Consider the following 27,955-nt stretch of genomic DNA (forward strand, 5'->3'; position numbering starts at 1 on the left):
GTTGGCCTAAATACCACCAGACTTACCTGCAACGATGTTTGGGCGTCTTGGGGCACCTCCTCCCCCAGCATTGTCTGGTAACTGCGGCACCAAACCACGACCTGCAGCACACACACCGCCAGCGCAGGGCCCCCCGCTGAGGAGCGGCGGTTGCGGGCGCCCTGTGGCTCCCCTGCCTCTCGCTTTTCCCCCTTCCACAGGCACCCATTGCCCAGCACGCCGTTTTGCTGGTGGGTGCCAGCTCCGCTGGGTTTTTACAACGGCTGAGGAAAAAAAAAAAAAAAAGCAACCAACAAGCCGGGGAGGGGGCCGGCGTGCGGAGAGGAGCGGGTCGCTGAGGCGAGGAGGAGCCGAGGGCGGGAAGGGAGGGCCGCGTCCTCCTCCTCCTCCTCCTCCTCCTCCTCCTCCTCCCCGTCCTCCCCTCAGCGCGGGCAGCGCCATTCCGCCGCCTGCCCCTCACAGCCCGGCCTCGGCCCGCAGCCCGGGGCCGCCCGCCCTCCCTCTCTCCCGCCGCGCCTCCGGGGCGGGGACCCCGCTGCGCGGAAGGGGCCGGCGGGGCCGGGCAGCACGAACGACGCGCCCGGCGCCGGCATGGGACGGGGAGCTGCCCGGGCGGGTAGGTGTGGCGGCACCGGGGGCCGAGCGGCCGCCTCCTCTCAGCCCGGCGGCGGTGCGAGGGGGGCCGGGGAAAGGAGCGGGGAGGCGGCCGGGGGCAGCCCGCGGGCTTCGGGGGGTCCCGGGTCGCCCAGCTTGGAGGCGGGGAGGAGGGGGAGCCCTGAGGTGCAGGAGGGGGGCAGCGCAGCCATCGCCCCGCGGTGCCGCTGCTCCTTCCCCTGCCCTGTGACCGCCCGCCGGTTGTCCCGGGACCCTGAGGTGCCTCTGGACCTTTGGTCTCTCGGTGCGGGCAGCTGTTGGTACGCGGTCAGGAAAGCAGGATTTGTTTTTTAATTATTTCCTAGGAAGCCAGAGAAAATTTGCCCGTGAGCGAGAAAGGGAACGGCTTTGGCTGCTAGGCTCCTTGGTTCACTGGGAGGCAAATCCGAGATTAAGTTGGGCATAAACTTGTAAAAATGTGATTGAATAATGGAATAACTTACTGAAGGATGTGTTCCTGCTGGAGTAAGTCTCTCTGAAGGTCATTGCAGACTGTGCTGGTCCCAAGTAATGTAAATATTAAGTCCGGGACTAATTTTATTACCTCTGTTCTTCACACTAAAGAAGGAAGCTGTGGAAGATGTGCTGCTCTGTGCCCTGAGCTCCCTCATAAAGGCAGGCTGGCAGTGCTTGGGGCTCCCTGTCAGACAGTCCCCAGGCTGTTTGCTGCTGAACGGCTGCCTCAAAGGCCGGCTGTGTTTTTGTTGGGGGTATTCTCATGGCTTTACCTTGTAGGATCTGATGCCTGCTTCAAGAAAGAAACTTTCCAGGCATTTCTTTAAAATAGCTCTCTTTTCTTGATTATTTCTTGTGACTCTCAAGCCTGGTTGGTCTGTTTTCGAATGTTACAGAGTGGGAACTTATTCGCGTGAAAGCTACGAGGAGATTGACAGTACTGTTAGACTTCACTTGGTTTTATAAAGTTATTTAGTTGATGTCCGCTGGATTCTGAGAAGTTGAAGCAACAATTAATTGTATTTAAAATAACAGAGTTAAAAGTCGAAGTTCCCTGATGGCACATAGCCAGTTTCCATTACCCAGACCTTTGCAACCGCTGTTATGTGTCCTATTATTTTGTACCCACGATTTGCACAGAGGTACAGCATGGAAGCTACCTGTGGTTAAAACTCCTCAGTGTAAAGTTAACTGATCCGTGACTGCTGAGTCCTGGAGAGATGCACTGGTAGAGCATGTTTCAGCTCCTTCAGCTGCAGCCTGTGGAGTAGACGATGAGCGTTGTGGCTCAGGCAGTTCAGAGGTTGCTGTAGTGGAGCCCTGTGCTCAGACACCCACTGTCAGTAGCCATGGAGGTGTAACTATAATGATGCACACTGCAAGTTGGTTTTTCAATATTTTTTTTTCTGTAAGTACCTTTCCCCATCCTTCCTGCTACCCACAGAAAACATAACTTTGAACAGTAACTCTGAATTTGGGATATCTTGGTAAATACAGAGGTTCTCTGGAGTCCTAACTCACTTTCTTTGTACAAATGCTTTCCGATACAATCTTAAATGAGCACATGCTATTTTTTCCCCATGCAACTAGGTTTTCTCCTGTTATACAGAACTGTACTTCTCTGAAGACTAAATTAGAGGTTGGAACTTGTGCTCCAATTCTGGCAGAAACTGGACAGTGAAGTTGAACTGTGGGAGGAAATGGATTTTCTTATTTGTAGTTAAGGCAGTTAAGTTCTGTCTCACAGGACTGGGTTCATGTGTGTTACAGGACAAGCTTCTTCCCCCAGACTTTACAGTTGTGTTTGCCCTCCTGTGTAGGTCTTTTGGATCTGATTTGCAGAGTCTCTGTAGGGGCAGTTGCAACGGGAGGTGCTGTGCTTTGACTACGTGAAACGTTCTGTAACGCCACGTGCCTTTAGCAGTTCAGGCAAGGCACTGAAAATTGTTGTATTCTCTTCTTTGCCACAGTTCTTACTGGGTAAAATGAAGATAATGCTCCCTCGTTAGTGAAAAGTTGTGGAAATAAGGTAGTGTTTAAGAAGCATTTAAATACTATACTGATAAGAGAAATTAATCACTCTGCAGACTAGCGTATGAACAGGATGTAGTAAGCGATAGCTGAGGTCACACATGTAAGCAAGCTTGTTAAAAATGACTTCATTTTAATAAATATTAATTTGTATTCATGAATATAAACATTGCTGTTCACTGAAATTAGATTATGGGATTCTTTGCACTTGGTAGGCTTTCAGCTTCTTCCATGTATCGCTTGTCTTTTTCATCTGCTTCTTTTTAAACTGAGAGAAATGAATAGAAGTTCTTTCTGGGTTTGTTTTGTAAAGCTCCCTGGGTTAGTAAAGATACAGGGGAAATGACTTCCTCTGCCTTGCTGAGAGGTCAGGCTGAAGCACCCTTGCTTTTCCTTGGTGGAGGGAAGGGGATGGAAAAGTTAAGCTTCCTTAAATTACTTGTTGCTTTGATCCCGCTGATCTGTGCCTCTGGTGTGGCTTATCCGAGTCATAAGCAGTAAATGCTGTAGCAGTGCCAGACTGCCTGAATGCTGGGACATGCTGTACCTTTTGGCCTAATTTGTTACATTTCAACAGCTGCTCGTCTTCGGAGCATGAGCAGAGGCTGGCAGGAATGGGCTTGTGGAAGGTATGACTGGTGGAAATGACTGCTTGCTCTTTATTCCTGTGATTATGCCTCAGAGGAGAGGATGGGCGTGCAGCATGGATCCGGAGCGTTTCTCCCAAGCTTGGCATTTTCACTCTTCTCACTGCTGACCCGCAGAAGATGTACGGTAATCCAGCTGGAGCCAGGCTGGCAACTAAGGCTACCCTGGAGAAACAGATTCTCACCTTAGACAGAGAGCTCTGCCCACAATCTCGGTATAAGTAAATAGAGTAACGTGATACAGATGAGGCACGCTGTCAGATAGGACAGCAATGAGAAGTATATAAGCCATGAATGGAGGGGTGACGAAGGAAAATATTTTTATTAAGTTAAAAATCTGGGTTAGTCTGCCTGCAGGGGGGATTTTGCCCCACTTGTAAGTTTCAAAGATGGTTTTGGGGAATCTGTAGATGGTAACCTCTGTCTGCAACTGAAGGAATGCAATCTTGGACACAACTTTTCCTTTCTTTTCTCAACACTTTAATAAGAATCACTTTAATTTGTAAAAAACAAAAATTAATTGGATACTGTTAACACTAACTTAACTGTTTAGAGGGAAAAAATGTTTCTTGCTAATACGAAATTATCTTTTTCCATATAAGGTTATAAACAGTCAAGAGACACACTACTTAATCAAGCTGGCTTTCTGACCTCTGTCCTGAGCCTTGCTAATGATGTGGTTTTGACTCTCTTCCACCTTCAGTGTCTTCTGGTTGGTCACCTTATTTTCTGTCAGCATAACTAAGTAGGGTTTATACTTGAAGTTTTTTTTACTCGTGCTTTGTTAAGCTTCGACATGTTTGTTAGTATATTGGGGCCTGCTAAATGAGCTAAGATTAACTGATATTGCTCCCCGTGTCTGTTAGAAATAATTAGTTGGCAAATTATTTACACTTAGCAAGTTATTATGTCAAAAATTGTGTGAGCTTTTACTCTCCTGCTGTCTCCTTTGTATAAGTGGAAACCAGTCTCCTGGGACACGTTCCTGTCTAGTCGGTTTCTGTTGCAAAAGTAAAGTTGAAGAAAGGTATTCCTGAAAAACTGAAGAGAGTGAAATCTTTCTTGAGGATAGTAACTGCCCCACTCCCACGACTGATACCCAGAACAAAAAGCTTATCAAGGCCCGTACGTTGGTTCTTCACAGCAGAGTTCCTCGTATACTGGTGTCCAGGGCCCCTGCGACTTGATGCTTGTGAAGGGTAGAACAGCGCCAGCATGCTAGATAACCTGAAGGAATCACACGGAGTAGCTCAGTGTTCACTGACCACATCAGTATTTTAGAACAATAGTTCAGCGTCTAGTGCCGAGTTTATTTTCAAGAGCAGTGTAGACCATTGTTATTGATACCAAATCTTCTTGAGTGTTGGGTTTCTTTTCCACAGCTGCTGTGAACAGAGAGGTTGTTTTTAAGGTAGAGTTGGGTGTTGTTGTTGTTTGTTTTTTTTAAATGTAAAGCTACTGAAACAGAGATTTCCTGGTGTGAAAATTGACTTCTCCAAATCCATATTGACTGCGAAGCAGTGTTACCATCCTGCCGCAGACAGTGACTCTCAAGGTCATGTCTACTTGGAAGCCAGCCTTGATTAGTCCTCCCAGTGCAGTGACCTTCATGTTTCGCTGCATGAATGCAGAAGTCTCACTTCAGCGGGTGAAATTGGGGGGTCAGAAGCTATTTGACAAGAAAGAGTAAAAGATAAACAAGCAAGTGGTCCACTTGTTATGGATTTCTTGAGAGAATTTGAAGTTCTTTATTAACATTTCTTACAGGAAATAAACTGCCATGCAGTAGGAGTGTAAGTTTTTCGTTAATTGATACCTAGTTAAAGTGTAGGAAGAACTGTCAGTTTCTCTAGTGAAGAGTAATGACTAGAGGAGTCCCAGGGAAATCTGTAGTCAGGCTTGTGTTGCTCAACACAGTTACAAATGATCTGGAAGAGAGACTGACTAATGAAGTGTCAGTATATGCTAAGAATTGCAGAATTAGGGTAGCAGAAACAAAAGATGACTGGAGTTGCAGGAGGTTCTCACGATTCTTGGTGGTAATTTTTGACAGAGGGAGTATTAGAACAGGACCCCTTGATTCCCCAGCACTTTCTGCAACCGCAGCATCCTTTGATGGGCTTTTCACAGGTTTGCTGCACGCGTGCTTGTTTTTAGCCTGGTTCCTGTAGCATTTATCAATCACCTGCAATCAATCTGCTAAGATTTCTTATGAGACTGTATGAAAACTTCAGTCTCTACTCAGAGTGACTATCTGCCTCTTGTTTAGTACTCTCTGTGAGCAGGTCTCTGCACATTTCACAAAGGACAATAGCATCATTGTTTTCTTTTGAAGGAAGTAGAAAAAGGGACAAAGATACGAATTAACCCAGGTGGTTAAGAGAACAGACATTTGAGAATGTCCTAGCTGAAAAACACTGAGCAAGTTTTGGAAGGTGAAAGCACTGTGTAGTGATAGTGTTAATTTCTGAAAGGCAGTTTAAAAAATCATTTCTGAACGTGGTTCTCATCTATTGTGGATATTGCGTGCAGTTTGGGTTCCTTCATCGTAAAAAGAAGTACGTAGCTGAACCAGAAGAGCTGATGAGGGCCTCAGTAAAAAGATCAAATGCATGAAATTGTGCCAATACAAGAACAACTGAGTAAGCAGTGGCTAATGGTCTTGGAAAAGAGATGGCTGAGGGAGGTGGTGCTGAGTGCTGTAAATTCAGGAGTGCTGTGGATGATACATAAGCCACTGCAGGGGTTGTGTTCTGTTTCAGTACGAGATCTTGAGCTATTGAAGCTGGTGACTGGCCAAATCAAAAGTAGTTGGTGGGTGGTGGAATGTTGTCAGAAAAATTTCTGGATGCAAAAAGTTTCCGTGGAATCCAGGAGATGTCCAAGCACATGGGAGGGCAATCCTCTGAGGGCTACTGAACCCAGGGACACCACGCCCAGCTTCATCACTTCTGCGAGCTGAAAGCTGGTGCAAGTCAGCAGAGTGCTCCGTGGGACTGCAGAATTTCTTTTCTAATGCTATTCCCTGAGCTCTGGCGTATAGCCACTGCACAAGGGCTACAGCTTTGGCTTTGAAGACATTGCTGTTCCAGACTGTCCCTGCAAATCCTCGAAAAAGCCAAGAGGTGATTTGATCCTAGTGTGTCTGTGCCTGCAGGTGAGGAAATCTCTCTCCCTGAAAGCTTTTCTTAAGTCAGCTTCAGAAAGGCTGGTAAGTGTTTGCTGGAACCTGATGCTGAACATACTCAAATTGAAAATCATGATCCCTGTTCTATAGTAAATGTAATTAAATATTGAAGATCTTTCAATGAGCGTATTAAGAGAGATGCTCTGGTTCATACAGGGGTTTGTCTGACCAGGTCAGATCTGGCCTGGGGTTTGAGGGAAGTCAGGTTCTGTAGCCACAGCAGTCCACTGCAGTCTCTAGAGCGTGGAAGGACTTGGTTAAACCCTCTTAAAACTAAACACAAGATGCCTTGCTGCAGGTACGATCCTTCATGGATTCACTGTAGCTGAAATGTGTGCATGTGCACCAAATTCCCACTGGTCACAGAGGCTGAAGAGTTAGCACAGCAGGCACTTCCCATCTAAGTCCTACTTACAAAAAAAAAAAAGTTGTTCTAGATTAATTATACATGCTGCAATTAAGGATATCAAATATTGTGAGCTTTAAAAATAGGACATAAAGAACAAAGGAGCCAAATGGTTTGATTTTTTTTCCCCTAAATTTCAATATGGAAGGAAAAATTATATGAGTTTTGTGTTGAAACAACTTTAGAAGGTAAACTGTGCAAGCGATAGCAATTTGTGAATCGGCTCCTTTGTGGTGGGCTTTGAAGTAATTTATTCAAATGATTCATTGTAGCATTTCTGCTGAATTCAGCAGTGCATTTGTTGCAAAAGTAAAAAATAAAAATCCTGCAGCTACTGCTGGTACAGTTCCATCAAAGGTGGAGCATCTGATGTTTTTAATACTAGATTTTCTAAGGATTTCCCTGTGACTACAGAACACTATAGACTCCTTGGTGGTCAGGTGAACCTTGGGGACTGGGCTGTTGGTGCCACGGCCACTTGGCCATGTGTTTGAGCAGAGTCCTCGGCTGTGGTGGAGCGGGGCTCGACGCCAGCTCCTCCAGGAGCTGCTGAACTGCGCTCTTAAAAAGTGAGACTTCTCTTCTGTTCTCATCTCCAGCCTCTGAGTCTGCCTTTGCACGTGTGCTTTTTAATCTTATAATGTACACTACTCTGACTTGAGCCTGCTGGGAAGAAGGATAACGATACATCAAAGGACTACTGCTGTTCTGTACTGGGTTTGGGGATTACAGAACTTACACTAGTAGGTGATGAATTCATCTTTTATTTTTCTGTTATTTGACAAAGTACCGAAGACTGGCTGAAAGTTGTGCTTTACAAGAAAACACTTTATTTGCCAGCTGTTGTCTTCCATAATCAATATAGTTTGCTGCCAAATCTGCTCTGTTCCGTACACTGTGAACAAATATCACGCATTTCTGAACAAGGGGATGCGGTTAAGGTGCTTTTTGGCACCACCAGCTCCTCCAAGAGGTAGGACCAGACACCTGATCATATAGCTGTGATGATGCTTCTGCTACAATACAGGTGTCTGGCCAAGTGGCAAAGCTGTTGACTTTTGGTGGTGGTGGTTTTGGTACTTTGACAAAAGCAGCTGCATGGAGTGCTCGTCCCACCGCCTCTGCCACTAGGAAGGAGCGCGTTTATGAGGGATGCTTGTGCCGTGCTGTGGTGCAGAAGGGAAGCTGCTCTCCTCCATACTGCATTGGGGTGGCTTCTCATTTCTGGTTCCTGTTAGCATTGATGCTAGCACTGGTGAGAGAAATGAAGGAAGATTTTTGCCTACTTTGAAACTTTCAGAGCCTATAGAGGCCTGCTCCGTAACTTTTTAGATTGCAGTTTGCAAGTAAGCCGAGTGCTGGCTGACAGTCCCCTCGCTTACAGCTTGTCATTGTTCAGTTATTTAACTCGAGCATAATCTTTACATGAATAGAATTTCTTGTGTGTTGCAGAGTAACCTTTTATATCATTAGTATCTGCAATAATTTTTTCCCTTGTAAAGTGATTCATGTCTTCTTGCAGATAGGAAAGACATAAAGCATTATTCTGCAGTCGCACAAGAAGCCCTATTCATTCACAGTTTACATTGTGAAACCAATCCTGTATCCTCGGGGTTGGAGCTGGTTTCGTGGCAGCAGTCCTAATTACAGAATCTGTCTGCAGCGTATCTGAACTGGGGGCTGCTCTAGAGTCGCAACTGGAATGAAATGGCGGGCTGAGAAGGAGGAAGTACGAATTTTTCTTAATGCACTCAGGCTTTCCATTGTTGCTATTCATAAATCGTAGGGTTTAGTCACCAACTCAGTCCCAACAAAAGGCCATTCAAGCCGAGTTTGAGACCAGATTCCCAGATCTGGTAACAGGAAGGCGCTTTTCTAAGGTTTTGTCTTGAGCGGGTTTACATGCTGGATCCTGTTTGATGCATAAGTAAAGCTGTGAGCTGAGCATGTGCTAACCCTGGTCAAGTAAAGCCGGTAAAATGTGAGAAAAACAGTTTATCCTCCGCATCCCTAGGCAGTTGTGCTGCCTAGGTTGTTTTTGGTTTTTGGTCTTAAGCTGGAGGCAAGCACCCAGCACCTCAGATAACCTTAGTGTGTTTGTGCAGACAGTGAAAATAAGGCAAGTAGTGATCACTGAGAAGACGTTAATCTGGTTGAAAAAAAGAGGATATCAGGTTCTTAATATTCATTCTTGGATTACTTCTTTCCCTGACACGCAGCAGTAAAAGGTGCTGAAGACATCTGAGCGCAGAGGAGGTAGTTTTGCTTTAGCCTTGACAAGTTGGCGTCTCGATTTTGTTGATTCCTGAATGTGATAGCACCACAGAAATAGACAAATTGGAAAGAGATTAGAGAATGCAGCAAGCATGTCTGAAGGGCCTGTCTTGTTCCAAAGCTGAAGGGGCTGACTCTCCCTAACAAGGCCAGGCAGTGGCTTAGGGCATAATCACTCAATCATTCTTCTTGCCATCTCCGCTTTCCAAACAAATGTAAGCTGGTGCCAGGCACAGTTTGAATTTTGAAGTTGAACTGAAGAAGAGTCAGGGTAGGCAGGGAATCTGGGAGACCTCTTCCCCAAAGAACTCCTTGTGCAATAACCGTGAGGACATGGAAAGCTTCAGTGCTTGAAGATGGTTTAAAGGGTTGGAGAAACTGCCCTAGTCCCAGGGCAAGGAGTACAGTGTAGGGGGAAATCACCCTGGACTGATACAGGAGGAGACAGTGAGGTTGAACACGTTATCCTTCTAATTAAGGAATAACTTCATTAGGATGCAACTATTTCCCAAATTAGGTATAACTCAGACTCTTCTTTGGTGGTGAAAAGATTGTGCAGGAGGGAAGTAGGAGAGAGGAGAGGATGAGCAATTGTGACAGGTCTCCCTGATATGCCTCACAGGGGAGAGAGGAAGGAGAAGTCCCATGTTTTTTGGGGAGTCCCATGTTTTTTGGGGAGTCCCATGTTTTTTGGGGAGTCCCATGTTTTTTGGGATTCTGAAGAAGTCCCATGTTTTTTGGGGAGTAATATTAAATCCTCTTCAATTCTTCTGCTCTGATGATCTCTGCTTTCTCTAAATGTATATGTTCTCTTTCAGGAAATGCCAGGAAGCTTGTCTGTAGTTGGTGGAGACTCAGAAAAGAGCAAGCTGCAGCCTTGTGTCTCAAAGTGTCAGACAGAAGGACTCGTGGAGTCCAGGGATGGTTAGACTTCTTGGAGTCATGGAAGCATGGGTTTTCCTGTCTGAACAAAGCCCACTAAGTCTTATAAGATGAACACCTTGGTGAGCCAATAGGACTTTTTAAACTGTGGCTGTGATTCAGAGAGGCATTAAGCACACCTGATTAGGAAGCCTGAGAGTCAGTGACTGCAGGGCGTGGAGTCTTATTACCTGGCCTTGTGCTCGGTGGGATAAGGACCCCGGGGTTCAAAAACGGCTCTGTTTACGCCCTTTATCCCCTGACTCAGGGCTGTGGCTGGGGCACACCCCATACCTCTGATCATCCCTTTGGAAGGCCCTCCTGTGCCTGTGGGGCTTTGGGGTGGTGCCAGTGGGTGTAGGAAGGAGCAGCGTGGGGCAGGCACAGAGGCGGCTGTGAAGCCAGCCCTGGCACAGCAGGCAGGTTGGCCGGTGGTGCTCGGTGGGCAGGTGGCAGCCTGTTACAGATACCAGCGTGGTAGCTGGAGCAGTTGCTAGCTCATCTTGAATGCAATCATTGCAATGTTTTATATAATGCACGGAGCAAACCAGGAGGGTTTCTGCGTGCAGCTCTGCCTAACTGCAATGGGCAGACGTGACGCATTTGGAATTCCATCAAATAATCTTAAAATCGTTTCTTCTCACCTTCAAATTAAGGATTTAAAACAGGTAAAATGGGAACATTAATCAGTCTTGTGCCATCCTCAGTCCTTAATTAAAACACTGAACTTGAAGGTGCTTCCCTTTGTATCCATCCAGACTTAGGAGCTAAGGTAGGTGGCAGTAACGTGCATGGAGGGCAGTCCTGTCAGATGCAGGTCTGGCCTTTCACGTGGTGCTAGGTGTTTACCTTTGAAAACACCAAAAGAAACGTGCAGTGCAGTGTGATTTAACCATGTTTTGTGAGATGGATTTCCGTGCAGGAACAGGGGGTGCTCAGAATACCATCGGGGTGGTTTAATTTGATTATCGATATGTTGTTGAAAGATACAGTAATGTCTAAAATGTAAGATGCTTGAGTCTGGGGTTTTCTATCTTTTAATAACAAAGTTAGGCAGCCTTTGTTCTTTCTGGTACAATTTTGACCATCATGATAGGAAATACAGCTGTAAGTGACTGTGTTAGGTGTAAAATTCTCAATTCCTAGTTTTCACAGCCTTAATTTCTATACAATTGTTACGTTCTGCTCTTGGTCTCTACGCCAGCAGCCTATTAATGGGTTGTAGAAGACTTAAAAAACAGTTATTCTGCCTTAAAATATTTTGCCATGGTCCCAAAGACCTTGGTGAAAGCCTAATGGAAGCCAATGTGGCCTCTACAAAAGGCCACACATTCTTAGAGTTCATCTGCTTTGCTCCGGGCTGTTTGCAGGGTTTTATAATCCAGAGTGTTTGGAAATTCTGAAAGCGCTTTTCTCTGCTGCTCTCTTCCTTATCATTAGAGGGTCTTGGAAAATGGAAGCCAGAAATTCACAACATGATCAAAATGTTTTGCTCCATTAGAACTAAAGGTAATGTTTTGTTCAGCCTGGAGAGGAAAAAAAGCTAGTATGGAAAAAAAAAATCAATGAGTGGTTAAAATAGAGCTGTTAAAACAGCAACACACAGACAGCCTGTGTATAAATATAGGCTAGCTCCGTAGCAGTGTTCTTATATGGTAGATTTGAGTGAAGGAAAAATATCAGCCTACTCGCACTCTCTACGAGCCTGAATGTTGGTTGTTAAGGTCTGGTGCCATTTGTTTGATGTCAGACAAGGCTGCATGTTACACGTAAGTCATAATGACTTTTCCTGTGTTTTTTTTGTAGGGACCTACCTTACCAGTGTGAGAAGAGGATCACGCAAGCATACTGTGGATTTTTTATCTGTACATGCTACTTGATTATCATCTATCTTTTAATGGTTCTCTCAAAAAGAGAGAAGGATCCAAGAAAAACCATTGTCTTCTACTTGAGAGCTGGCTGAATTTTATGACGCCTTCTGGAGATTCTACCTGGACCCTTAGAAACAGAGCAGCTTGGGCTGCATCTCCTGATCAGCAAAGCTCTCTGTGTGGAATACAGTAACCAAGTTGCCTTAAATCAAACCGTATGCAAGTTGCACTAATTGTTGTAACTGTACTGCTGATACCACTCCCGACTTCGCGAGGACTTCCCAAGCCAGTAGTTTCTCATGGGGTTTGAATGTTTTCAATGGACATTTGAGTGTTTCTGTTAAATTTGGTGTGGCTGTGTTAGTAGGGGTGGGGGTGTGAGCTTCCTGCTAAGTTCATGGTGAATTTCGAAGCCTCACTTCCACGTGGGATCCGTGCTATGGCAGCAACCTACAGGCTCATGGTCACAACTGTGAACTGCTACAGCAGCGTGGTGATAGACCAGCACTTCCAGCACACCGTGCATTACTGCACAGGCACTTGCCAGGTGTTTAAGCAAGGAGTCACGTGTATAGTTGCCCACCACAGTGTGTGTGCTGAGCTCAGCATCCAAGATGCCAACCAAGACCATAAAATTCCTGTTTCTGAAAACGGGCTTGCCTTGCCTGGAAATGAGGACTATCATCAAATTCTCCCAAATAATCCAAGAATCAAAAAGGGCTCTTCAGTGCAAGCTTCTAGCAGTTTAAAAGACATTACTGGCGAGGCAATAAATCTTGCCAGTGGTAAAATAAAGGAATTCTCCTTTGAGAAGCTCAAAAACTCTTCCAGTCACGTGGCCTACAGAAAAGGAAGGAAAGTTCGGTCAGAATCATTCAGCAGACGATCATTTGATTTTGACGTGATTTATGGGCACTTCAGCAATGATGAGAACTGCCCTCCCTGTGGCTTTTTGCAGAGTCCCTCACCTGTGGAGAAATGGCAGGAGAGCAACGATGCTCCAGAAGTCAGCATGAATCCCGTGGTTCCCTTCTCACCTCATTCTTTCTCTGAAGAAAACTTCATTACCCAAATTTTGGAAAAGCACAAGCTGGATGGTTCTTCTGGCGGAGATATTAAGGTGTGCTTAGACATCTTGCTCAAGTGCTCAGAGGATCTGAAAAAGTGCACCGACATAATAAAGCATTGCATCAAAAAGAAATCTGCAGACAGCGTTAGTGGAGGCAACAGCAGCGATCCCCTTGCTAATTCAGAAATGATTTATATGAATTTGATGACGAGATTTTCTTCATACCTAAAAAAGCTGCCCTTTGAGCTCAAGCCACCTGGGCACAAGGAAGCTAGTGACTTGGTGGAATTAGTTAACTGTCTGCATGGTTTGCAGCAAACTCCCTTTTCCCCAATATTTGGAGATGAGCAGCCACCTAGGTATGAGGACATTATTCAGCTGCCGTCCTCGGGCACGGTTCCTCTCAGAGCAGCAGGCGATCAGAGTGAGGTGACGGGCACCTCTCAGTCCAGCCAGGCAAGTACTGTGAGCTTTACCTCAAACTCCCTTCACGGCATCGCACAGGAGAGCAGTGTGAGAGCTGGGAAAGATGCTTGTGCTCTACCTCAGTTACCGGCCACAAGCCCTTCTGACTGCACGTCTTCCGCTGAGGCTCTGTACATTGAGGAGGAGTCGGATGGGGAAAGAGCATTAGGGAAAATAAAGGAGAAAGGGGATTGGGAGGGCTTAGAGCACAGCTACCAGCTATCTGGTTGTTCAGACGCAGGTGCTGATGTGAAGCCAGAACATGCTGGAGTGGGAAGCGAGCTTCCCCGTGCTCCTGAGAAACTTCTAAAGCCGCTTTCAGATTCTGTATCACGAGGTTCCCAAGCTGATGGCTCCAAAGGGGAACAGACGTGCAGGATAGATAAGGATGAGATAGATAAACTGCTGCTGGACTTGGAGTGCTTCTCACAGAAAATGGAGAGTACTTTTAGGGAACCCCTAAAGGAGAGTGAACCTGCCCGTTTGCAGGCGCTTGGCTGGCAGGGTAGGCCGGTACTACCTCTGGCTCTTGAACCCAAAAGTAAACCTGTTGACCCTACTTCCCCTCTGTCAAAAATCATGGAAAGCAACGGCCATAAAATGGAGGAAGAGGACAAAGTCCTTTTACTGCGTATTCTGGAAAGCATTGAGGACTTTGCCCAGGAACTGGTGGAATTCCAGACAGGCAAGGGAAGCTTGTCCAAGGAGAAGGAAGTGATGCAGATTCTTCAGGAAACATTAACAGCTCCTCCTCAGTCCATCCTCCCGGGGCAGAAAAGCTGTGCTGGGGCTGCTTCCAGAGACTCTGTTCCAGCTTTGATTCAGCAGGCCCCAGAAGTGATTAAGGTAAGAGAACAAGGCTTTGACTGGGTAATAGAACAAACATAGGAAAATGTGGAAAAGAAAAAGTTACAGGTGCTAAGTGATTCGTTGGATGCTGCAGCGTGGAATAACGTGCTCATCCAGCAGTAGTATTTATTTAAAAACAAACAAAAAAGGAAACAAAACCTGAGCAAACAAAGTGGGCCCTGACATTTCACCTTTAACCTTGTCCTTATCCTGCTGGTGGTTCTGTAGGCTGAGTTTGCATGTCGTTTAGGTAGGTTGTATAAAATAGAGAATTTTTCAGCTTACTGCTTTACTCCTGGGAGCAGGTACTGGTCTGGCTCTCACCCAGCTCTCACGGAGCTGGTGAGAGCTGGATGCTCCACCTCTCCCTTTCCCATCTCAGAGCAGGCTCCAACAACTTTCTTTGTCCTGCCTATCACTGGTCCCTAAAGAAAGATCCTCACTGGAACAAAGGTCAGGATTTAGGAAGATTTGTTATTTTCCCCTTCCTGCGTCCCCAGTGTGGTCATTGTGGAGTCTACACAGCATGCCTCTCACGTGAGGAGAAGGTTTGCCCAGCAAAAGGGTCTTGATGGGGGCTCGTTTTCGAGGGGAGCCAACGCTGTCTGCCCAGTCCTTTGCTTTCAAATGGAAAGTGCTAGTGCCAAATATTCAAAACAACAGGGTGCCGAAGTCCCAAATGCATAGAAAGTATAAAGAGCTTTACTTTCCAGAATGCACCTTCCATTTATGTACTTGAGAAGGTGTCCAGATTAGCAGTGAGCTTTCAAAGCTCCTTCCAGCAGGACCGTAACGTGCATGTCTTTAAAACGGTCTGTATGCCTGAAAATGCAGGTATTTGGTGCAGTTCTGAAAGGGGGAGGGAGGGAAGAAGGGTTATTTAACCGAAATGATACAATTGGGGTTTATTATTTGTTTTAGACTAGGTACTTTTCAAGTGTTTCTGATGTTTCTCTGTACATCTTTGCTTATGGAAGACAGTAAGCATAACCTTGTCTGATATCTCCAGCAAGGCAGAAGGGCTTCTTCCTCAGAGTGCAGAATTAAGTGACTCCAAAAGCTCTGAAGTCATCTTTTAATAGCTACTCTTGCCTTGAGGTTTACGAGGTTTTTGTTTAATCTTGTGAACTTGAAACACAAATGTTTGCTCATGTGTGACACTGAATTTTGTGGCTGTTCTTCTACAAGACTTGAGAACTGGACACACTTACGCTGTGTGTCAAACAGCTTATGGGGCTGGTCCCCTATCGGTTTGTTTCTCTCCTCATCCACACATCCTGTGTGTGTGTGTGTGTTTGCTCCTAGCCTGCTGTCCGCAGCAGCGCTACAGGAGCTCCTGCTGCACGCTGCAGCTTGGCTTTTGCTTTGTGTCGGTGCCTGGAACCAAAGCTCACAGAAGAAAACTGTCCCGGGGACCCAGGGGCCTGGGCTGAGCGCTGTGCACGTGCTGTCAGTCCCCTGGGCAGTGGGTTGGCCCCTAGCAGGATGGATCCAAGGCCCCTGCACTGCTGCTTCTACTGGCCTCGCTCTGAGGTTTGCTGTGCTTTATGTAGATGTGGTCGTGGGTGCGAGGCCCTCTCCAGGTGTAGCATGTGGGAAACCCCTGAGTCTTGCAGCTAGCTGGATTTGGCTGGAGCTCCTTGGGGTTTCCGATCGGTATGGCAGGTGTGCGCATCAGTGTTAAAAGTATTTGTTGTGTTTTCTTTCATAAAGCCGTTATCAAATAGCTGTACAGGCACGCACACACAAAACCAGATCTAATATTGATGAAAATGCAGTGCAGCTTTCATTGATGTGGGCTGTGACAGTTTTAATATCCCTCAAGCAAGGAAAAAGCAAAGGGGAAGCCACTTCAGCCCAGACTGTTTGCTGGCTCAGACTGGCCTATCTGAGTTGAAATCTGGGCTAACTTGTATCAGCAACAGACTTTTCCCTTTATCATAGAAAAACAATGATGCTCATCCACACAGAACAATAGAATTACTCGCTTCTTTGCTTTCAGAACCCAAATATTTAGAAACTAGGAAATGAACACTCAAGAAGTCCATCAATTTTGCAGAGCCCATAATGAGCGCATCACGCTTCGTCCAGGCAGGCCAGGAAGCTCGGCGTGCTTTTAGGCTGTCCAGCATTTCCCATTCTGAGATCCAGTTTTCCGCTGCTTATCTCTGAACCGACTATTTGGTTTAAAATTTCCTGTTCTGTGTGCTGATCCTTTTTATACATTGTTTTTGAAAGAAAAGGCTCAATGAAAGCAGGTCAGCTGTCTGACTAGCTAAAGGATAGCAAAAAACCAAAATGCACCACCAAAATACAACAAGTGTTTGCTAGCCTGAGAAAGACTAGAAGAAAAAAAAAAAAAAAAAAGTATTTTTCTATATGTTTTGCCTGTAGATAGGAGAAAGGTAAGGAGTGAAGCCTGGCTGGCATAGCAGGTGTGAGGGAAATGAGACCAGCTCGAACCAGCAGGTGCTGAAGAAGTAGAGGTTGGGCTGGCCCCGTCTGCGGCAGTGCTGGTCCTTGGGGCTTTTGGGGAGGTAAAGGGGGTTACCTTTTGAGGCAGATGTCTTATACAAAGCCCTTGGAAAAGTCAGTGGTGGAAGGTTTTGACCTTAACCTCTCCGTGTGCTGGTTTGATGAAGTATTTGAGTTTGGGTAATTAATGCGTGCGAAGTACCTAGTGCCACAGTAAAAGTACCCTAGAAAAGTCTGTCAGAAGCTCACAAGCTCGTTCTGCTTTCAGAATCAAGTTTGGGTAGTGCAAGCCCCTGCTCCAAGCCCTGCCTGTGCCTTTTATTATAAAAACCACTGGGTGAAGTTTGTGAATAATTTTGGGAGCAGGAACCACAAGGGTTCGATGCTAGAAGAGGCCTCTTCTTTAGGGCCTGCGGGTGGGGATCCCATGTCAAAGGCCTGCTGAGCTGCACGGAGCCAGAAGGAGCTGTCCTGCTTCCTATTTCTCTCTTCCCCTGCCTTTCCACTTCCTATTGCAGGGTTTTGAATCTTCCTTTTTACCGCACCTGGTGCTTGTGTGCGAGATGCAGCGATAGCAGAAAACGAGCCCCGTGTCTGTGGTGGGACGGGCACTGCAGCTGCCTCTGGGCAGGGGCTGCACTGTGGGGAGCAGAGGGGCTGCAGCTTAGGCTGTCCCACAGCATTGTCCTGAGGCCACACACCTTGCTTTTAGATGTCAAAACGTCTGTTGCGTGCCTCAGTGGGTGGCCTGAAGAATCCTCTGAGTGGAATTAAAGCTGCTTCGTAATCCTAGAAAGTTAAGGCTTGGGGTGCTTTGTCTCGCAGAGCAAATCACGTGCTTCTCGAGGACCTTGGGTGGGGAAATTAACCGTAAAAAGTGTCTTCTATAACACCACGGTGCCTTTAGCTCCAATGTTAAATAATCACATTTTCTCAAAATGCATTCACGATATAATGGAAAACTTTCTGGGAAATCAGATTTCTTCCCCGTGTGTTACAAAGAGTTCTGATCAGATGTTAGTAGCACCAGTCAGTTACGCTGCATGCACATCTGCGCTCTTCTCCAGCATCAACTACTCATGCTTTTTAACCCCAGATGGTAACGAAAGACTTTTCTTATTTGTTTGGTAATAGTTACTGAAATAAATGAAAGCAGTAACTGAATCTTAAAGTATCTTAGAATCAGAAATGACCAAAAAATAAAAAGAAATGCGGTAAAATTAAAGAATTAAAAGAACCAACACCAAACATGCAGGGAGATGTTTGTGGCGCGTGGGCTAACTTTGTAATTAGGACAGATACAAGCTCTGCTTGCACGAAGTTGTGTTATCTTAAAGTGGGCATCTGAAGGTAGTTGAAACAAAGCCTCCTGATACAAGATGAGTTTTTCAGCCTCATTGGCTCTAAAACCAACAAAGAGTTATGCTGTTGCTGGAGAATTTTAACCTGTTTTGAGAACGTGTAGAGCTGGTGCTCTTCTTGGCTATACAGGATGCACCATGGATACATCAGAGGCACACGGGGTCCAGTTTTCATCCTCTTCTGTTGGTGAGGCTCGGTGAGACCTTTTCATTTCAAATACAGGATTTGAGTAAAAGCAAGGCCAGAACTGAGATGATGTTCTCTGTTATTGGGTTCAGAAAGAAACCTGGTGAAGTAGCTGGGGCTCTTAAAGCCAAGGAAGGAAAGCAGGCTGCAGGACTGTGTGATTGGCATCTTGTGGGGTGAGAACTGGACGTAGGTCACTTCTCAGCGCTGTTGTTGTGATAGGTGAGGGAGAACACGCTTGTAGCAGGCCAGGACAAAGTCAGAGCAAGAGTTGGAGGTCTGCTTGCTTAAGGTCACGGAGAAAAAGAGTGGATCATCTCCTGGGAACTGCTTTGCATTTGGCTTGGGGAGCAGCCTTTGCCTCGTGAGAGTTATGGAAAAAGGGAATAAAAAGGATGATGTGTTTTGATGTCTTTAAAAACCCACTTTATTTAGAGCCATTTTAAATGCCTGAGCTCATTACCCAAGATCATCCTTATGGGCTCGTTTGGTGTTGGAGAAACCGGCTGATTTGCTTTTTCCAGGCAAGAAGGAAAAAGTGATGTTTCCTGAAAATTACAGCCTTTGGTGTGGAGCGGAGCTCGTGCTGATCTGCCTCATCACCTCGGAGGCAGGGCCCTCAAACCACCAGCATCGCGTGCGGCTTCGCTCCAGCCGCGTCTGGCTGATGCAAGTTCGCACCTCATGTTTCAGCGCTGAAGCACGGAAAGTAGGAACTATTGGGGAAGATGGTATATTTAGCCCCTTCTGCAGCCCGTCTAATTTTAGCACCTTGGTCGTGGTGGTGGGTGCTTCCTTTCCCATGCTACCCCTGGCCTATTACAAGCCAAGGACAGATTGTCTGTCATGCAGCCAGCAGGGAAATAGATTCTGTTGTAGATCATGTTTCTCAATTAAAGTATTACAAGAAGGCAGAAGATCCTGGTGGTACTGAAGGATACGTTGAATATCAGGTAAAAAAGGGAGGTCTGGCTTCAGGAGCGAGCCACGATCTCCAGATGTTGTCTTGCTGAAGAGAGAGAAGACCTAGCATGCTTCTGCGGGAAGCCGTTGGCCATTTCGTGCCTGTAAAAACCCAAACCAAGAAAGCAACCTCCGGGGTTTGACGTGGTCTCCTGCAGAGTCCCCGTGCCCCTTCTGGAGCAGGCACCAGCAGCTTAGGAGCTGAGCAGGATGATGATCAAGGAGCGTTCTCTGCGGAGGGACCCAGACCTGGGCGGGGAGCTGGCTTTCCTCGCGAAGGGCTGCGATTTTGTTCTTCCGTCCCGCTTCAAGAAGAGGCTGAAGTCATTCCAGCAGGCCCAGGTTTGAGCACTTGGCATTTCTTTTTACTTTTTTTTTTTTTTTCCTGTTGCTTTGTATTTTTCATTGGATCAGAGAATCAAACTGTGTCCCCTCCAGGCGTGTCTATTTGCAGCAAGTTATTTGCAGCAAGATACCAGCAGGTTTAAAAATAAACCTCCCAGGCTTAGAGCGCACAGTTAAAGTGTCTTTGTAAACAAGGGGAAAGCGTAATGGCAAGGGCAGTGATTTAACAGGGAGAAACAGCCGAAGGCTGTTGGGTCTTCCCTGCATTTTTGTAAGAAAAGCCCAGTTTCTGTGTGATTGCTCTGAATGTCTCTTGTTGCATGTTGGACAAGCCCACTTTCTGCTGCACCCAGGTTGGGCGCAGAGCAGCCTGCCTGGCTTTGGCAAAGCTTTGGCCATCACAGGGTGCTTTGTTGGGCTGTTTCCTAGGCTCTGGTGGGCTGTGGTTGAAGGAGATGTAGCCGAAGAAATGGAAACTGCACCAAAGATCGGTTTCTTGGGATAATCCCAGCTTCTGTGCTTGCTTTCGGGGACAGCTGGGGAAGGCTGGAGTAGTTGTGCTAGGACAGCAGGTCGGCGGGTAGCCACCCCTGTAACGGGGGTCGCAGTGTGCTGAAATCCCCCGTCGTGAGCCTCGTCCCTGTTAAGATGATCGGTGACCCGGTGAGGAAGTGAAAAGGTGAAATTACCAGCGGTGCAGCTGTTTCCTAAGAAACAGCTCTTAAAATAGCCCCGGAGGATCTTGTAGCATGGGGCACGTTTTGATTCCACGGCTTCTGGTGCCAGGTTAAAGTCAGTGTATAAGGTTAATCTCTGCAACACGCTTTTACACTCCCTGGGGGAGAACTGCATGAAGCAGTGAGGGGTGGCAGTGCCTCCCCGCAGCACCAGAACCGCCTCAGGGCACCATTAGGGTCTGGGAAGGGAGAGGTGAGGTCCCCCACAGGCCAAGGGGGAGGCTTGGCCAGCCTCTGGTGGATGGGAGCTCGGCCTGATGGGACACTGGAGGGGCTGGAGGCACAAGGCAAGTGGTTTGGAAACCCAGCTGGGTGAGGCCGTGAGGAACCTGACCGAAGCTTAGGGCTGGCCTCGTGTCCCTGTCCACCTAAATCCTTCTGTGGGCCCGTGTTGCTTGGTTTGTTTTCTTGGGGTTTTTCTGCAGTAGCGCTCTGCTTCTGCTGGTACATTTACGATTTACAGTAGGAAAAAATTGCATCCAGAAATACCATTTCTCATCGCCTCTCCCCTTCTGCAGGAGCCGCAGGGACAGAGGCAGCAGAAGGGTGCAATGGTGGGGAAGGGCTTCAGGAAAGGAAGGAAGGGAAAGTTTTGGGCTGTTGATACAAATCAGCTCTGGGGAACCGCTGATCTCCAAGGATGGCCTGCGTCCAGTTATCCTCCAACTTCAGTAAGGCAGGAACAGCAAAAATGAAAGGAGACATGAAGTCAGCCCTGTGGACTGTGAGTAACCAGGCTGAGTCACTGTGCCCGACAAAGAAGAGGAGAGAATCTCTTCCTGAAGAAAGCAATAAGCGGGTCGGCTTATCCTCCAGGACCCTGCTGGGGGTTTGGAGCCAGGAGAAAAGAAGAGGAAATATCTGAGCCCTCGCTGCGATGCCACTTCCTCACGGAGCCGTGTGCTGGGCCCGGTGCTGCCGGGAGGCTGGGGGAGTTTCTGGGCTTTGTGTGCGTGGTGCAGGGAGGCCGTCCTGCTGCCTGCTTTATTTGTAATGCAGATGTCACTGCTTCAGCCTGCCCAGAAATACATTGTGTGACTGGCCAAAGATGACACAGTGGATAGACGGATGTTAGTTAAGGTAATTGAAACCGTGCTATAAAGCAGTGTTTAAAACTGGTTTGTAATGTTACTTTCCTTCTTAGGAAAAAAAAAAAAAGCAATTGGTAGCAGAGGTAAAGGATTTGTTGTAGCATTTGTAGCTTACTGCCCTAGTAGTCCTTCTGAAAATGCACACCCCTTTTGGAGAGATGTTCCACTAAGCACATAGCATTTATGGTTAACTTCTGGAAGAAGGAACCGTTGTTCTTTTTTCTTCCCCCAAGGAATTGCCACAAAGCTCCCCCCATATCGCTTCCTTTATTTTTTCACGAGTGACTCACGAGTATTTGTCATTAACTCCCTGCTGTGCCCATAGTGATTGACATCGGGATGTATCCATTCTAGAAACATTTTTCCAAAGTGATTTTTCAGGGGGGAAAAAAGTTGCGAGGTTGTCCTGGGGAGCAGTATCACCAGGAGCTGGTTGCTGCTTGTTGCTTTCCTTGTTGCTGTAGATGGCTCAGTCTTCAATAAGAAAGAAGAAGACAAAGGCCAGAAATGCTCTCCCTTTCCATTGCTTTGGTAGGATCTGAAAAGAAGCTGTTTGTGAGCTCTGCCTCCACCTTGTTTGCCTTGGCCTGGGCAGGAGTCAGTGATTCAGCCTCCCTGGGAAGGCCGGCTGCTGTGTCTGAACAGGTTCGCTATTTGAGGCTTAGCGGCATCCCTGTCTCTGTCCCACAGGTGCTGAACCTCCTGCCTTGGCTTGGGGTTGTCGGGAAATTCACCTAGATCCCAGGGGGCTGGCTTGCAGCTTCTGCAAGCTGGTGCCAAACCTTGCTGAGTTGGGCAATGCCTGGAGGAAAACGGATTGCCCTGCTCTTCGGAAAACGGGGCTCAGGGCAACGTGGACGAGCCATGGTAGAGATGGTCAGCTGGAGGCTGTGGCACACAGCACTGAGAGTGGCGCAGCGCTGTCATGGTGATGGGCTCGGGATTTGCCTTCGAAGGAGGAAATCCCATTTCATTAGTCTGTAAGGCAATGAGGACATGTTGGTAAAGCAACGAGTCCTTTGGAAGAACAATATGTTTCTTTGGTTTCTTCTGGTATGTGGACGTTTTTGTTAGGTTTGAGTCATTTCTTAGAGTTGGTCCTGGCAGCTAGTGGTGCGTGTCTGCGTGTGAGCACTAAACCTGCTGCTGAGACGTGGCTCTTGGAGACAAGCTGGCATGAAGTCCTGTTAGAGGAATCAAGTGGCAGGAGGTGGCACCGCGATGCCTGTTCCAGCTTTGCTTGGTGGGAATGCAGAGCAGTAAGAGAGCAGCAGGAATTTCCCCTCTGCTGGAAGCCAGGAGGTGAAAACCACGGAGCAGAGCTGGGTCGTGGCTGAAGCTCACCAAACAGATGGGCAGGTGGGGTGGCGGCAGGCTGTAGGAACGGAAGCTGCCATGTGCCTGTGCTTCCTCCGAGCCAAATCACCAGCCCCACCGAGGAGCCAGAGCCCAGTCTGCCACCCCGCTGCTTCCCAGGCAGTTGGAGGCCTCTTGTAAAGGCAGCAGAGGAGAATTTAAAGAAATGCAAGCTCCAGGTGAGCGTAGAGCAGTTACAGTACAGAAGTCTGTTTGGGCTGGTGTACGTGTGCAAGCACACGTGTTCCTGCTCCTGAAGTGGGATGGCATTTGGAAGAAGGAAGAGGTCCTCCCCATTCAAAGAAAGAGCAGTGAAGCAAAGGAGTGAAGAGAAGGAAAATCCCTTGTTCTGTGGTTTTACAGGTCTTTGAAGAACAGATTGTGAAGTATTTTAAACTTCAGAGAAAATGGCTCAGGGAAGCTCTTACAATTCTCACTTCTTCAGGCAAACCCATGGCAAGTTGTGTTATTCAGTATGTGTTAAGAAAAGCTCCAAATATCTGGAAAATTATAAGGCAAAGAATTTAGTCAGTTCATCATATACATTCTTATGCATTGAGTGAACCTAGACTTGGCTACTTTATCCTAAAACCATTTTGTTTTGAAATATCTAGAATAAATAAACTGAAAGCTGCAGCTGTATTTACTTGACTGTTTCCTTATTAGCCTCTTATCACGTATGTTGTTATATTAATAACAACTCTTGCATTTGAACCGTTGTGCAATAGGCAAGCCTATTGCCTCTTCCCAAGAGAGTGTGTGTTTGTGGGGGAGCAAGGATTTTTTTTAATCTCTGGGCATTCCAACATCTGAATTCTGCTGCTTATATGGTGACGACTTTAAAAATGTGAAAAATACTAATTAGGAACAGACTGTGGTGCTGTACTGCTTGTGGGGCAAAATGATAGCACAGGGCCCAGCATATGGAGAGACAGCAAACACTGTCCGTGTTCTCTGGTAGTACTGGATTGCAGAGTATGTTCTCCTCTGGTTAAATTGTATATTATAATCCACAGCTACAAGCAAAATGCTCAGATCTTATGCAAAAACAGCCTTAGCTGTGATATATCCTAAATTTTCAACTTTTGACATTGCACTAATTTGTAAATTTGATGCTTAAGACACATATTTTTATCCCTGTGTTATAATTTGTTGATGGTTTTAGATTTTTTTTTCCTGGTCACTCAGAACACAAACTATTTCTCCTCTTCTATGTGTTTAAAAAAAAAAAAAAAAAGTATTTGTTAATTATATTTTCAGGTTCAAAGTAAACAAGAGAAGAAACCTGGAACTTCATCCCCCGTCCCTTTGAACTCAGTGGTTAGCCCTTGTGCTCTCCTGCCTGTGAATAAAGCCACCAGCAGTACCCCTTTGTCCATAAACATTCCACGTTTCTACTTCCCTAAAGGACTTCCGAATGTCTGCACTAATCATGAAGAGATCATTGCCAGGATTGAAGAAGCCTTTACAGAATTTGAGGATGAGAAAGCAAACATCTGTGAAATGGGGAAAATTGCAAAGGTAACCGCTCCCTGGGTTTCTTTACTCTTTGGAGAGGGAGAAAGAATGAATCTGAAGCTATTAAAACACTACTTCTTCTCATTCTTTAGTGAAAAAGAACCTATGTTATTTTGCTCTGAAGGTTTTTTGTTTTTTCTTTTAAATGAAGAAGATAAAAAATAATCTCAGTTAAAATATCTGTGGGAAAAGATTGCTGAGTGTCACGCCTGATGTGTACGCTCCATCTTGCTGTAATTCACAAAATGGTTCTTTCAGGTTTCTTACAAGATAAAAATGTATTTGTTTTCCTGTTTCTCCATAATTATGCTTAGATGACAGCAGAAAATTAAGTGCCTCTGTGGCTTCAGATAGTATCGATTACCCTTTCTGTGGCTGGCTGTCCCCCTAATCTGGACATGACCTGTGTACACTGTAACAGCGTTGCTTGAGAAAGCAACTTTCAGCCTACGCCACCTCGGACATAGCAGAAGAGGGAATGCTTAGTCAACCCTGATGCACTGAGATGCATATGTTCAATATCCATAATGCACGTGTCAGCAGACTTGGCGTAGCTACAGTCTGCTAATGAGTTCCTGGCTTCAGGGAACAAAACACAGCACTTGTGTGGGAGCACGGTGCAGATGGGCTGTTCTATTTTCCTCTCCTTCAACCATAGTTTTTAGTAATGCTGATCTAAAACTGGCAGTTGTCAGACGCATCTCATATGTTCAGCTTGCCCTGTGCATGAATGCCTCCCTGGCGCTGCAGGTTGAGCAGTGATGTTCTGTCCAAGGGGAGCATTTGTTTCCTCAGAAGGAAGCTTTTTCCAGAAGGAGAGACTGGGGTTTGGTTTGTGTTCTGTTTGCTTTTAGAGGAATCAAGTGGCACATTTGTAAGCCATCTCATTTACTAGATGAGGTTGAATAGGGTTTGTGGGGAAAGTAGAAGGGGTTAACTCAACGATTTCTTCCAAACATTCTTCCTCCCATTTAGTGTGACATCCTTCCCACCTGCACCCTGCCCGATCAGCGGCGCTCCATCCAAGGTCTGTGTTCTGCAGATGTTCTGATGCCTTGGCTGGAGCCGTACAGGTGGCTAGCAAGATCTCTGCAGTAAAGCAGAGGCTTCTTGAAGGTATCAGCAACTCAGTGTTTGAAGTAATTTTAAGCCTGCTTTTCTGAGGCACTAGAAAGCCCAAAATGCATGAGCTTTCACTGATTACTGCTCTGAAAGCTACCCAGATAGAAATGCTAAGGCAGCAGCTAGTTAAAAGGTTGTGTTTGGGCAGTCCTTCTGCTGGAGTTGGCCACTTTCCATTTGTGCACTCATTTTTGGTTATCCTGCTGAGATCTAGCAGCGTTGGGAAATGGGCTGTTCAGGGTAAAAGGCACTGCACTGAAAGCTATGGGACTGGAATCACTTCACCTTCAGATATTCAGTCGTTAACTGTCTGTGATGAGAACTGGAGTTCCCTTGCTGTCAATGAGAAGTCAGCCCATACAAAGAGCGGGTTATCCCGTTATCAGGTACGTCAGCGAGGTAGCTGATGTGAGTGGTCTTCTGGAGCTGCCTCTCCATTTGCTTTGCTAAATAGTTAAAATCAGAACTTAAGAGCTTGAGAGAGTCTCTGGTCCTGACAGGATGTATTTCTCAGCTGCCTACAAAGGCAAGCAACAAAGTAGAATGTTATGGGTGGATTCTGAACCATGGCACACAGCAAAAAGCTTTTGGACTCAACTGTATGCCATCACTGCTTCATTTCCCATACGTGAAAGTGTGGATTTGGTGTATAAGCAGGCTCTGCTTGTGACTGCTGTTGTATTCCTCTTTGTTCCTGTGTTTCGTTACAGATTTGTGGCTGCCCACTCTACTGGAAAGCACCCATGTTCAGTGCCTCAGGAGGAGAAAGGACAGGATGCGTGTCTGTACACTCATTTGTATCTTTGTGGAGAAAGTGAGTGTAACAAATGCAGAACTCCCTTTCTTGAAAAAGGAAAAATTTGCCATAGATGTTTCTCTGTTCTTCTTCTTCCACCATACTTTTCAAATCTTTGTCCGTTCTTTAGAGGAAAATAAACAGCTTAAAGATCTCTGTCAGCTTAAGTTTCCTTCTGTATAAATTCCCAAACACTGATTTTCATGCTGCATCAACAAAATTTGCATGAGTTGTATAGATGATGAAATGTTCTGGTTGGCATATAGAATATATTAACAGAGTCCCAAGAAATGTCAGATATTCAGAGATAGCTGACAGATGTCAGTGGTTCTTGGGTATATTTATCTGATGCCTTGTTGATTTGCTGGTGCATTAAGTGAGTGCCACGTAGGAATGGGGAGAGGAAAGCTGTTACGGGGCAGGAAGAAGGATTGTGAAATAAAGAAGCACCACACAAGTGGACCAAACTAAGCTTTGATAGTTCCTACCTTCCTCAAGCACACTGTTTTACAGTCAAATCTGTGGGTTTCGATAGTTGTTTCCACATACCATTGTTGAAGCTTCTTTTTAAAATTGAGAGCTCTGCATGTATCATGTTGGGAGTCAGAGGTGCAAGATGGAACAGACCTGTCCTCTTGCCTAATCTTCTCCCTCCAGGGCAACTTAATCTTTGTGAAACACCTGAATAATATCTCCACCTCCTATCCAGAGACTTCTATATTTTAATGTAATGATCATCCCTCAGGTTTTTTGAAATAGTCTTTAACCCTGAGTTTCCAAACTATTTCCTGTGATAATATTGTTAAAACATCTTCTAGTTACCCTGGCAAAATTACAAAAATATTAGGGATGACTGATCAGTAAGTGTTTTTTTTGACACGGATAGTATTTTCTTCTCTCTTAGGTTCCTGCAATTACTTCTAATTAATCCTTCAATCTCTCATGTATGATACCACATATTTTCACTTCCTCTGACTTGTACATCCTTCAGATATTTGCAGACTGCGGTCACACACCTTTTCTCTATTCCTTTAATCCATACCATTTACAAGCCTAATATTTTCCTCACTTTAATTTCTGTTTTAGAAAGATTTTTTTCCCCACTTTGTCCTGCCCCCCAGCAGTAGCAAAATTACTTCTGGAAACGTGATACTCAGAGATAAAAGTAGTGTTCTTTGTAAAGTTGCACTACAACTGCATGAACACAGCCGTAATTTTAAAACAGGAATCTGTAATCACTGAAGTCTATATTTAAGCATCTTAGTAAGTAACCTAATTTTTCAAATTGCTGTGTGCTTCCTAATCTCATTTGAAGTCAATAGGCATTGCTAGGTGTAGAACACTTCTGAAAATCAGAGCTTTTAGTTTGGCACTAAAACATGGCTTTGGAACCCATTGTTATGTTGCATGATTTATAAATTTAAAAAAATGAAAAGCACCTCTCTTCTTCAGCTGATTTAGAACGTATCTGTTAATTGGCAGCATGAAACAAATGTGCAGCTGACAGAATTGTTTGTCAGCTACTAGTTTTTGGTTTTGTTTTGTTGTGTTTTTTTTTAGTATCAGGCCTGTTAGTGTGATCTCTGCAGAAAACTAGAGGCGTTTCAGCGCTATAGTTCAATGTCTGTGTCCTTCTCAATTCTCAACCCTGCTCACTCTTTCACTAGGCTATTCT

General features: G+C 45.9%; 1 protein-coding gene across 6 annotated transcripts in view; it reads left to right on the forward strand.

Moving 5' to 3' along the window:
• The first annotated feature begins 365 nt into the window (after window positions 1-365).
• PPP2R3A (protein phosphatase 2 regulatory subunit B''alpha) overlaps window positions 366-27,955 on the forward strand; it is a 53,339-nt gene continuing 25,749 nt past the window's right edge. Inside the window, exons 1-4 of one of the 6 annotated variants that reach the window (XM_068692788.1) lie at window positions 366-616; window positions 11,882-14,326; window positions 24,105-24,365; window positions 26,195-26,298. In XM_068692788.1, the coding sequence (XP_068548889.1) occupies window positions 12,344-14,326; window positions 24,105-24,365; window positions 26,195-26,298 (2,348 nt within the window). In that variant the 5' untranslated portion in view covers window positions 366-616; window positions 11,882-12,343. Of the gene's footprint in view, window positions 617-721; window positions 915-11,881; window positions 14,327-19,175; window positions 19,658-24,104; window positions 24,366-26,194; window positions 26,299-27,955 lie in introns of those variants that run through there. The other 5 variants (XM_068692790.1, XM_068692792.1, XM_068692791.1 and 2 more) reach the window with 5 other exon arrangements.

The sequence above is a fragment of the Anas acuta genome, chromosome 9, assembly GCF_963932015.1.
Source record: "Anas acuta chromosome 9, bAnaAcu1.1, whole genome shotgun sequence".
NCBI lineage: Eukaryota > Metazoa > Chordata > Aves > Anseriformes > Anatidae > Anas > Anas acuta.